A 13,530-nucleotide genomic window follows, 5' to 3' on the forward strand; every position below is an offset into this window, starting at 1 on the left:
ATATTCATGCATCGATTCTGACACTCTATATCAATGACAACTCTTTATCATCAATCAACTACATGTTAGTCTTAATGCGTTATCGTTGTCCTATCCAACAATAATACTTGACTAAGGACCTTTTAAGAATAATCATATTATTCTCAGGACATTATTATAAAATAGTTTATTTATACACACAGAAAAGAAATTGAAATAATAATGGTAACGCCTTATATTAATAAACATGATAAATCAAGTATGTTATTACAACCATCTCATGATTGATCTTTGGGCATACTCTAACACTTAACACACAAAGAGGCTTTGTCAAGATATCAGCAAGCTGATCTTCAGAACTGCAATGAATCAGTCTAACTTCTTGAGATTGTTCTATTTCCCTAACAAAATGAAAGTTTATTTTGAAATGCTTTATTCTCCCTAGCAAATTGGTTGTCACATTTGATCTTTGCTGCTTCCTTTTGTTGTAGGTTTAAGTTTGCCATGATTTTTTTTTTAGCCAAATAGCTTGGTTAACAGCTCTTGCAGCTGCCACATACTCTGCCTTAACTGTCGATTGAGCAACAATAGTTTGCTTCTTTGAACTCCAACAAAAAATAGCTGAACCAAGGTTAAACAGATACCTTGAGGCACCTTTCATGTCATCAATTGATCCAGCCCAATCATTATCAGCATAACCAATTAGCTTCATGCTATCAACCTTGGTAAACATCATTCCAAAACTCACTGTACCTTTGATGTGCCTGATAACTCTTTTAGCAGCTTGAAAATGACTTGCATTGCAGCAATGCATGAATCTAGATAGCAAACTTACAGCAAACATGATGTCTAGTCTTGTGGCTGTCAAATACAACAGACATCCCACCAGGCTTCTATAAATTGACTCAGCTTCTCTTTCGAAATCTCCTTGGCTGGTCAGCTTTTCTCCAGTAGCAACTGGTGTACTGATTGCTTTACAATTCAACATAAATAACTTGTTCAGACTCTTCAAGAAAAATGCCTTTTGGCTTAGGAAAACTCCTTACTAAGTTTGAGACACTTCCAAGCCAAGGAAGTATGACATTTCTCCCAAGTCTGACATCTCAAACATGCTCTCCATTTTTCTTTTAGAATCAGCCAACATGCAATTGTTTCCTCCTATAACTAGCAAGTCATCCACATACAAGGAGTCTATGAGTTGTGTTTCATCACCTTCCTTTTTCACCTACAAGGTTGGTTCACTGATGCTTCTCTCGAACCCCAAGCTGGCTAGGTAGTTGTTGATTTTTTTCATACCAGGCTCTTGGTGCCTGTTTTAAGCCATACAAGGCCTTTTTCATCTTGTACACATTTTCCTCCTTGCTTGCAACTTTGAAATCTTCAAGCTGCTCAACATAGATTTCCTCATCAAGAAACCATTGAGGAAGGCAGATTTTACATCAAGCTGATGTATTTTTCATTAGTTTTGTGCAGCTAAAGTAACCAATAGCCTGATCTTGTTAAGTCTAGCCACTGGTGCAAATGTCTCAAAGTAGTTAATGCCATACTTCTGATTGAATCCCTTCACTACTAGCCTTTCCTTCAGCTTGTTCAGAGTTCCATCAGCATTGTGCTTAGCTCGAAACACCTATTTTACTCCTATACCTTCCTGTGGCTGGCCTTCCAACTAATTCCTAGGTCTAGTTTTTGTCAATCATATTCAATTCATCGAGCATGGCCTGTTTCCATCCTTGTTGAGCTTCAGTTTCTTTAAAAATAGCTGGTTCTATAGTAGCTACATCTTTGCTTGCATAAATTTGATACGAACTCGTTTCGTGATTGATTCGAGTCGTTAGTGATGCCCGATCGTGAATTGAGTAGAATAGAATCGTTTCGGTTTAAAGGAAACAAAATAGAAATAATGGCTTCAAACAAAGGTAATAAACAAAATAGATAGGAAACAATAACAAATTAATTGGATAAGACCGAGAATGAACCAACAAATAAGGGAATTGTTGACCCGAATCTCAAAATGGTGCTTAAGTGTTTAACGGTTTAAAGAAACAGCAAGAAACCTTGACCCACTATCAACTATGATAGGAACCAAAGGTTTATTGAACGCCACACCAAAGGTGATAAGTTCAGCAACAAAGAAAAGATGGACGCCACAAGCAATGCTTGATAAGTCAAATCAATTCCGAAAGAACAAAGAGAATTGGATAGCTCACAATTCAAATATTTCATCTATATTCAGCAAAAAGTTTTTCTCTCTATGGCTGATTACATCTATTTATAATGCTAAAACAAGGTAATCGAATGGTCAAAAACATCCACTTAATGTGCCATAAAAACTGATGTCTTTTCTTATTCTTTGAACCAAATAACTCCTTCCATAAAATCAGTTTAATTCAGCTGATTTGAATGTCTTTAATGGCTTAGAAAATGACTCTTGAGTTGTCCTTGGCTAGTTGAATAGACACCATCTCTTAACCAGCTCCTTAATGACATTCAAAGGCTTGATTAATTTCTCTTGAAAGCTCCAAAAACGGATGGAAGTGGAAGAGTTGCTGCTGAATTTTAAAGGGCATAAAATGCTCTTTAAAAACTCCTTTAATGATTTTTAAGCTCCCTTTATAACAGCCCCTTTAATTGTAACTCAAAAGAACTTGAACAGCCACTTAATTAAATGTGTAACAGCCTTGAATTGTAACCACTATAAGCTAAAAAGTCACCTGTAATAAACACATTAAAATGAGTTTATTAAACAAATGAAAACACTTATTAATCATAACAAACATTAAACTTACTTAAATAAATGAACTAAAACATATATGCAATAATTATTCCAGCAACTAGTTTAATTAAAGAAGCATAATTTTAAAAAAAAACTTAATTTATGCATCAACAAATAATCCTAGGAACTAGATCAATTAAGAACAACACTTATTAAATAAAGTTCAACAAAAACACTTATTAATTAAAACTAAGATGAGTTGAATAATTGTCTAGCAACTCATTTATTAAACTAAGATGCTTAAATGCATGGTTTTGAAATGCAAATTTAACTAACATGAAAGTTACATAATTAAACTAACTTGACTTAATTTAATGATGCAAACTTAACTAACATGAAAGTGACATAATGCATGACTTTATTAAATGCAGAACACATATTAATGATGTGCAAACTATGACATAATTAAAAACACAAACTAAAATAACTAAAAATTAATGAATCAAAGTCCTTATTTTCCAGCAGCCAAATTGACAAACTAAAATTAAAAACTTCATTTTGCACCTGGGCCCCTCGAGTTTGGACCAATCTCGGTAGCGTCGAGTTGTGTCGTAACATGAAGAGACCGAGATCGCATCATACCCTCCCTCTTGAAAACGATTTGTCCTCAAATCGGGCCACTTGCTCGAGAAAAAGTTTTCAAGATCATGACCCCCTTTGTTCATGATCCGGAAAGAATTATTTTCAAAATTCTGAGAACCACAAATGGCTCGGTAAGAAAGAAGGTCATTTGCATGCCATCCCTCTTTAGAAGGGTACCACCTAAGATCGTCACCTACAAAACAATAAAACAAATTAGTGACACAATGAAGGTTAAACACAAAAGAACTTTCCAGGATTTTAGTCACAACTTGAACAAATAAACTCAAAAGAACAACACATGAATCAATAACGGGATCAAAAACAGAAATTGGTTTTACCTTTTTCTTCGATGGAAACAAACCTGATTCACAAGGTATTTGAAGATTATAGTTTTGAAAATTAGAATTCCATGGTCCAAATCCCTTTAACAATGATATGGAACAACATTCACTGGGATCAAAGACAAAGTTTTTGTTCACCATTTCAATTTGACCAGAAAAATTTGTGGCTAGTAACTTATGAAGAACTTGAAGCACATTAAAGTTAAAATCATGCAACACATGTTCGAATCCATTAAGCAACAATATACAACAACCTCCAGAATCAAAAATTTGATTTTGACTTGGCAAGCCAACGAAATTCACATGTTTGGTTTTCGAACTAAATAAAGATAAAACTTGAAGCAAATAGAAGGGGTCAACACATTGATTCAAAATACAATTTTGATACTCACCTTCGCTTGACGTCAACTTAGGAATACAGGCTCCGGGTTTAAAAACATGGTTTTGATCGGTCATTCCGTAACGTAACAAAAACTTCACTTTCACCAAGACATCACACATGCCAAATAAAAAAGATGTAGGGAAAAATAAATTCAAACAATCAAATCTCTCAAATCTCATGCAAATATACGAAGATTTCACACTAAGAGTTAAAAATTTTTCATTACCATCACGATCAAACAGATTGAGAGTTTCACATGAAAACTATTTATCAAACGTGATCAGATTTTGTATTTGTGGATTTAATCGAACAACATCAAAAGATTTTTCAACACAAAACTTATTGAGTGAACAACTCTTCATGCCTCCACTTAAAACGAATTTATCAACTACAAATAGTGAGTAACAATTAACCAAATCAAAATAAGGAGATCTTTTTAAAACTAAGTTATCGGAAATTTTATCAACAACTTTCAAACCTGATTGCCACGATTCATTGACTAAAAACTCCTTACCTTGCTTACCTTTAAACGCTTGAACCTTACCTTTTTCGATCAAATGGAATCGTCTCTCATCAGGAAGGTAATGAAGTTGAAACTTGTCATTTGAATCTCTAGAAACCTGGAAAGAAGAAACAATACGAGGACAACTTGCAGATTGGTTAGTAAAAACATTCCTCGCTTTTTCTTGTTGACTTTCATCTTTTCCACTCATTTCTTTTTCAACTTCTCTTTCTTTTTCCACAATCTCTTTGTTTGTTGAAAACTCACTTTCACTCATCAATTCTCTTTCATTTTCAACAACACTTGTTTCTCGCACTCTTTCTTTTCTTTCTCCAATCTTTTTCTCTTTTTCAATTTTTGTTTCTTTTTCGGTTTCTTTTTCTCTCGTCACTCTTTTTCTTCTCTCAACTTTATTACAAAATGGAGATAATACAAAAGAATCAGAACAATAGACTTTTCGTTGGAAAGAAGTGGAAGAATCTTCATAATAGTCACGATCAACTCTTCGTGAATAAACCTCCATGGATGAGTTCTTATACGAGACACATTCACTTCTTCGTAAGGATTTTTCCGTAGATGAATACTTTGTTGCATACGAAGAATGACTTGTGCTTTCTCGTTCGTTAGCTTGATAGGCTTCAAACTTGTAGCTGGATTTATTTCGGCCTAAATTCCTTGAAGAATAGGAATCTGGATAAGGGTCTCTTTTCACATATTCGTCGAATGTTTGTCTCCTTGATGATCTCATTTTCGTCCTTTCATTTGGATAAATTTTCTCCCGTTGGGTTCTTGCTCGATGACTCCGCTCTTCGACACGATCCAATCGTTTCTTGATGGGTTTGAGTTTTCGATCAAATAGATGCTCCATTTCATGCGTAAAGGCTTGGAGTGTAAAATCTGGCACACTTCCTCCAACAATTCTTACAGGACGGAATCTAACTCCCTTGTCTGAATTTTTTTCTAGACTTCGTGACATTTTTTAAGAACTCACAACAAAGAATCTCACTATCCACTCACAAAGAAATCTCACACACTTGGCTTTTTTTTCTCTCGAATAAACTCACTACTCTCTTGCCTCTTTCCACTCACTCCTCCTTTCTAAGTTCTTAGGAATTATTTAAACTTAATAGGCAGTTGTTGTGGGTCGGCTTACAAACTTGATGTTTGGGCTTGGAAAGAATATTGTAGGACAAAGGAAAGTAGGCTTGAAATAAAGAAATGTAAATGTTTGGTGTGGCAAAAAGTAGAAGGTAGTAATGACTAAAATTTGGGCAGTAAACAACAACAAAATTTCAAAACTAGCTTCTTCTTCTTTTTTTCACGAAATTTTTTTCACGAATTTTTTTTCAACTTGATATCCAATCTCTTGAGCTTGAATGGAAACTAAATTTTTTTTTTGAATTTTTTTTCGATTTTTTTTTTAAAATTTTTTTTGAATTTTTTTCGAAGATGCTACTATACCGTATTGTCGACAATGTCGATTCTTATTCCAAATTCGCTAGCTCTGATACCAATTTGATACGAACTCATTTCGTGATTGATTCGAGTCGTTAGTGATGCCCGATCGTGAATTGAGTAGAATAGAATCGTTTCGGTTTAAAGGAAACAAAATAGAAATAATGGCTTCAAACAAAGGTAATGAACAAAATAGATAGGAAACAATAACAAATTAATTGGATAAGACCGAGAATGAACCAACAAATAAGGGAATTGTTGACCCGAATCTCAAAATGGTACTTAGGTGTTTAACGGTTTAAAGAAACAGCAAGAAACCTTGACCCACTATCAACTATGATAGGAACCAAAGGTATATTGAACACCACACCAAAGGTGATAAGTTCAGCAACAAAGAAAAGATGGACGCCACAAGCAATGCTTGATAAGTCAAATCAATTCCGAAAGAACAAAGAGAATTGGATAGCCCACAATTCAAATATTTCATCTATATTCAGCAAAAAGTTTTTCTCTCTATGGCTGATTACATCTATTTATAATGCTAAAACAAGGTAATCGAATGGTCAAAAACATCCACTTAATGTGCCATAAAAACTGATGTCTTTTCTTATTCTTTGAACCAAATAACTCCTTCCATAAAATTAGTTTAATTCAGCTGATTTGAATGTCTTTAATGGCTTAGAAAATGACTCTTGAGTTGTCCTTGGCTAGTTGAATAGACACCATCTCTTAACCAGCTCCTTAATGACATTCAAAGGCTTGATTAATTTCTCTTGAAAGCTCCAAAAACGGCTGGAAGTGGAAGAGTTGCTGCTGAATTTTAAAGGGCATAAAATGCTCTTTAAAAACTCCTTTAATGATTTTTAAGCTCCCTTTATAACAGCCCCTTTAATTGTAGCTCAAAAGAACTTGAACAGCCACTTAATTAAATGTGTAACAGCCTTGAATTGTAACCACTATAAGCTAAAAAGTCACCTGTAATAAACACATTAAAATGAGTTTATTAAACAAATGAAAACACTTATTAATCATAACAAACATTAAACTTACTTAAATAAATGAACTAAAACATATATGCAATAATTATTCTAGCAACTAGTTTAATTAAAGAAGCATAATTTAAAAAAAACTTAATTTATGCATCAATAAATAATCCTAGGAACTAGATCAATTAAGAACAACACTTATTAAATAAAGTTCAACAAAAACACTTATTAATTAAAACTAAGATGAATTGAATAAATGTCCAGCAACTCATTTATTAAACTAAGATGCTTAAATGCATGGTTTTGAAATGCAAATTTAACTAACATGAAAGTTACATAATTAAACTAACTTGACTTAATTTAATGATGCAAACTTAACTAACATGAAAGTTACATAATGCATGACTTTATTAAATGTAGAACACATATTAATGATGTGCAAACTATGACATAATTAAAAACACAAACTAAAATAACTAAAAATTAATGAATCAAAGTCCTTATTTTCCAGCAGCCAAATTGACAAACTAAAATTAAAAACTTCATTTTGCACTTGGGCCCCTCGAGTTTGGGCCAATCTCGGTAGCGTCGAGTTGTGTCGTAACATGATGCGACCGGGATCGCATCACCTTCCTGTTGGCTGGCCTTCCAACTAATTCCTAGGTCTAGTTTTTGTCAATCATATTCATTTCATCGAGCATGGCCTGTTTCCATCCTTTTTGAGCTTCAGTTTCTTTAAAAATAGCTGGTTCTATAGTAGCTACATCTTTGCTTGCATAAATTTTAGTCAGTGGTTTGGTTCCTCTAACTGGCTCGTGATCAATGTCCATCTCAAGTTCACTCTGACCAACATCAACCTGATCAGTCATAAAGTCTTCAAATGTGCACTGTGGTTCATTTTTATCCCAAATCTAGCTTGACTTCTCATTGAATACAACATCCCTACTCACATAGTCTTTGTTGGAAATAGGATCCAGGATTTTATAGCCTTTCTTGACACTACTATAGCCCATCAGGATGCCTGGTTGAGTCTTCTTGGCCAACTTGTCTCTTTTCACTACTGGAACATGTGCATAACATATGCATCAAAAGACCCTCAGGTGAGCTAATGATGGCTTGAACCCAAACCAGGCTTCAAATGTTGCCTTGGTTGGTACTGAAGGTAAACAGCAGTGTTAACTACCTCAACCCAAAAATTCTTAGGCATATTCCTTTCAAACATTAAGCATCGAGCCATATCTATTAAGGTTCTATTCTTCCTCTCACTAACACCATTCTGCTGAGGTGTGTAGATGTTGGTAAGCTGGTGCTTGATGCCTGTTTCATCACAAAAGCCCTGAAACGTAGCTAAAGTGTACTTTATGCCATTATTAAACCTTAGTGTTTTGAGCTTGCAACTTGATTCTATTTCTGTTGCAGCCTCAAATTTCCAAAATACTAAGGCCACTTCTAACTTGTGCTTTAAAAATTAAACCCAGCAAAACCTTGAGTAATCATCAATGAAAAGGATGAAATACTTGCTACCATTAAAATACTGTGTCTTCATAGGGCCATACACATCAGTCTAGACTAGCTGTAGTGTTTCTAAGGCTCTTCAGACCTTATTTAAAGGAAATGGTTGTCTAGCTTACTTTTCTAGCTGACAAACTTCACAAACATCCTCTTTTTCAACTGATTTTGTGAAGTTTTCAACCAAGTCCCCTTTAGTTAGTTGAACTAGAGACTTGTAGTTAGCATGGCCTAGCCTCTTGTGCCACAGCTTGGATTCATCTAAAACAGTTGTATAGGCATTGTTTGAAATTTTGTTCCAGTCTATAATAAAACTTCTATTAGTCATGGTCACTGACATAAGTTTGAATCCACTTGGATCACTAATTAGGCCTTCTTTTCCTTTGAATACAACCGAGTATCTTTTTTTTAAGCAATTGAGCAATACTAACTAGATTTCTTCAATTTCAGGCACAAACAGGACATTAGAAACAAGTTTGGTACCTGTAGAAATGTCAATCAACACATCACCCTTGCCTTCTACTTTGATGAAGTGTCTATTGCCAACTTTTACCCTTATTTTGAAGCTTATATCTATGTTCTTGAAGATAGCAACATTAGGGGTCATGTGGTTTGTGTAACCACTATCAATCAGTTATCTTTTTGTGGCTTTTCTTTTGGCAGCTAAGCAAGAAAGTACAAAGACTTGCTCTTCTTGGTCACAGCCTTCTTCTGCCACTTGAGCTTCAACACTAGGCTGTTGAGGCTGGTTTTGCTTCAGCTTGCCTTTATTTCTACAAACCTTCTCAACATGGCCCATTTGTTTACAGATCTTACATTGCACATCAGGTTTGAACCAACAATTTACTTCTAAATGACTGAGCCTTCTGCAATGTGGGCAAGGTGGACATTTTCTTCTTGTACCATCTCTTCTAGGCTTGTCTAACCAAATCTTATTCCCTTTGTAGCCAGAGGAGCTCGAGGTTGGTCTGCTCTTGGCTTGAAAGACACCTTCTTGATGCTCTTCCTGTCTACTGGCTCTCCTTTGCTCCTAAGCATAAAGAGCATTGATCAGCTCAGTCAAAGTGATGCTTGACAGATCTCTTGAGTCTTTAATGGATGAGATCTTAGCTTCATATCTCTCAGGCAAGGTTGCAATAACCTTTTCAACTATTCTTGTTTCACTAAATTGGTCCCTAAGCAATCTGATGTTGTTTACAATAGACATGATCCTGTCTGAGTATTGCTTCACTGTTTCTTCTTCCTTCATCTTCAAATTTTCAAAGTCCCTTCTCAAATTCAAGAGTTGTTGCTGTCTCGTTATTTCATTTCCTTGAAACTCCACCTTGAGCTTATCCCAGGCCTGTTTTGGAGACTCACAAGCCATGATCCTTGTGAAAATCACATCAGACACACTGTTTTGGATGCATAACATGGCCTTGTATCTCTCGGCTCTATCATCTGAGTGATGCCTAATCTGAGCTACTGTGGGATTGGCTCTCAAGGGTAGTGGTTCAACATCCGAATTGACAACCTCCCACAAGTCAAATGCCTGCATGTAGGTCTTCATTTTTACTACCCAAATGTTGTAGCCTTCACCATTGAACACTGGTGGTGGAGCTAGAGAGAATTCGGATGAAGACATGGTTTTTAAGATTGAAGAATAGCAGGTCCACTAAGAAAATGAACTCTTGATACCAATTGTTGGAACTATAAAATCAGATTGAAAAAATTTTACAGAGACTTGAGCTTTAAGCTTCAAAGTCCTGTTGAACAATCAAACAAAATTAGGCAAGAACTTTGAGAAAAGAAATGTTTAAGTAAAGACCAAGAGTTGAAGAAAAATTCTGAAAGATTTCATTAACTTGAAATGAGGCATAATGCCATTACATATACCAGACAATTTGCTGGTCAAAATGATACAATCTCAACTAAATATCTACCTAACTCCACTAAGTAATCTTGAAACTTGATAAACATGACTTGCACACTTAGTAAAGCTGTTTTATTAGCTCAAACATCACCAAATTACATCAAGTACATTAACAACTTAGTTCTAATCTAACTAAGTTACAAAACATCAATTGAAGTAAAGAAAAAAATAAAATGAAACACAACAGCAGCATGAGCTTCAGCTGCACCTGCATGGCTCGGATAGCTTCCTTGCTTCTTTATCTGCATGGAGGCTAACTTCAACAGAACTCAAAGTCTGTCAACTCATGAATATTCTCTCTCATCATCTCTAATCCCCCTAAAGGCCATAATTTTGACTAGATTCAGTTTTAGTAAATAGCCAAAGTGTGGTTTCGTTTAGTATCTAAAACCAGTCCAATCGGGTGAAGGGTCACAATGGCTTGACTGCATGCATATATAGAGCCTTCACTTATAAATTGGTAGGTTGGGTTTCTATTTCCTAAGCATCTAACAACTGAGAAGAAATGGAGAGTCAGGTGTGTATTCCTGATCACTTCACTGGGGTTTCTTGGACCCATTGATAAAAGGGAAGTCCATGATGACCCTTACTGAAGTGTTTGGGGGAACTCTGGATGGCGCCTGACACTAGCTTCAGTAGCCTTAACTATAAAGGCAAGGCTGGTGGTCACTAGCTTCTTTAACTTCCCATCGTTAATACACTTTGTAAGATCTGATGCATGGGTCAATCACCATTTTGTCAACTACCATTGCATTGTTTAGTAGATAGATTTCAATGCAATCTCAATCTCATGAATCCATGTGTGCCATTAATAATAATAAAAACTTGCCTTAGATAATAATGGGGGGTAGGCAGGAGGTTGGTTTATTTTTGTTTCTCTATCATTATAATCGCAGTCCTCTAGATCGACAGAAGTAAACCAGTGAAGGATAAGACAATCCTTATTCAATTAGACATCCGAAAAAGAAGAAGAAAAAAGAACTGAAGTCATTCATGTTCAACAACAATGAATGCTACCTAAGTTTCATTTCCTTCAAAATCATTTTAAAGAAAAATAAACGGATACTAATTCTAGCAGTAAGTGGTAGACTTAATAATTTAGTTTCATTACATTACATCAGTTCTGTTATCTTTTTATATTACATCCACTCGTTAGTAATTTATTCAATCAATCTCTTCCTATATGTTGCTTTAATCACAGTAATCATATAGCATTTTCCTCTAACAGGTGAGAGCTGAAATAGAACAAACATTGGTTGACTAAGTTTAGGAAGGATTGGCTTCTTTTGTTTGAAGTATCAACGTAAGGATAACTACAATCATAACTTGGAAAGCAAGTTTCACATCAAGGTTGAGATTTAATCCATGAATACCTCCACTTTGATGAGAGAGCACTAATTCTTACGGTCTCTCTCATTGGGAGAATGGCAAGAGGATGCATTCAATACCATCAGGAAGTTGACTGATTTTATCATCAACCCAACTAAAAATAGAAAATATCTTATCTAAAGTTCAATGCATATGGACCGGGCTTAACTGACTCAGCAGACCGAGCCACTAGTCCCAAATGTTTTTTAACTTTTAAGATATTTGTAAGGGTTTGAATGGGTTGGTATAATCTTTAAATCAATTTTAATTTAGTTGTGAAATTATAAAAAGGAAAAGTTAATATTTGGTATACTGGCAGCATATTTTTTTTATTCCACAAGCACTCTTACAAAAATGATCATGTATCTCTTTTTTTTAATATTTTACTATATTCCTATAGGGCGCTTGTCAATCCTTAACTCTGCCTCCACTGCTAGTGTACCAAATATTTTCTTAAAAAATATTATTTTTATAAAGCAATAAATATTATTTTGAGGATATTATTGGCATTTTATACTTTTATATATAATCTAGAAACATACATATAATAGGATTTGAACCCAAGACATCAAAATCTTCGTTATCTCAATTTTATTATTTCATTTAATTATTATATTAATTTTTTATATTTTTACTTAAAATTTTCATTTATATCATGAATATCTGAAAAAAAATTGAAAATGTTAAAAGAAAAAGAGTTGATCTTTTAAACCCATCACAGTGCTATAGTGAATTTGGATATAAATAGTAAAACATACGTGAATAATGAATATCTAAATTTAAATTCGTTAAGTAAAATTGAATTATATAATAAATATATGAACATTAATATCAATATTTGTGTTGAGACTTTAGTTAACTATTTGTTCATTCTTATGTTTAAATAGATGTCCAAGCCGGCTTTTAAATAGTAGTCTTAACATGACTTTAAGATACTTCAAGTACAGTTAAATATTGGTGTTTTTTACTTTAACATTCATGTTTACTTTCTTCATAAACGACTAATTCTTATAAAATGTTTTACCTCATCATAAATAATGGTGACCGAATTTGGTTGCTAAAGAACTTGGAGATTGACGTGCCTTATCCCTTGAGGTTTATATTTTTCCTTTAAGCATTTATTTTGGTGATTTATCAGTTGATTTTACTTAGCTTATAAGGTTGTATTTTGAGATAAATATTGGAGGTTTTTTATCCAGATTATTTGCACTAAATTAATGAATTTATCTTCACAAAATTTGCTAAGAGAAATGGTTTCATTTTGCTTATAAATTTATGAGTAATTTTGAAAAATCATCGAATTTGAAAAAAATAAATAAATTAAGCTATTGAAACTCTCTAAAGATAATTATATTAAAAATGAAATAATTTCTCTTAGCAATATTCATTAATTTTTACAAATATAATTATATTCATATTGAATATTTTTATATTATTTATTTTTAATATAATTATCCTTCTTTTATAATTCCAAATTTAAATTTTCTTAAATCAATTATCTATTCAATGCAATTATAAATGCTAATATTTTGAATTGATGAAAATGATAGCATTTGAAAATTCTAAAAAATAAATAAATGAATTATTTATCCAAGACTTGCCGCTTTGAACACCATCATCGAACACATTCGGGGCCGGCTTCACACATGACAAAGCCAGAAATTTAATATTGAATGCTGAAATTTAGGAATCAATAATAAAAAATTTGTTTTAAAAAAAGCTTAAACTGAATAATTGATAA

General features: G+C 33.7%; 1 protein-coding gene across 1 annotated transcript; it reads right to left on the reverse strand.

Annotated features, from left to right (window-relative positions):
* Positions 1 to 472: 472 nt before the first annotated feature.
* LOC121224937 (secreted RxLR effector protein 161-like) lies at positions 473 to 967 on the reverse strand. Its single transcript, XM_041108588.1, has one exon. The coding sequence runs from the start codon at positions 965 to 967 to the stop codon at positions 473 to 475; it is 495 nt and encodes a 164-aa protein (XP_040964522.1).
* Positions 968 to 13,530: the final 12,563 nt, after the last annotated feature.

Source organism: Gossypium hirsutum, chromosome D13, assembly GCF_007990345.1.
Source record: "Gossypium hirsutum isolate 1008001.06 chromosome D13, Gossypium_hirsutum_v2.1, whole genome shotgun sequence".
Lineage (NCBI taxonomy): Eukaryota > Viridiplantae > Streptophyta > Magnoliopsida > Malvales > Malvaceae > Gossypium > Gossypium hirsutum.

Excerpts from the sequence above, each read along its gene's own strand:
- LOC121224937 (XM_041108588.1), bottom strand. The coding sequence starts at position 967 with ATGTTGAATTGTAAAGCAATCAGTACACCAGTTGCTACTGGAGAAAAG.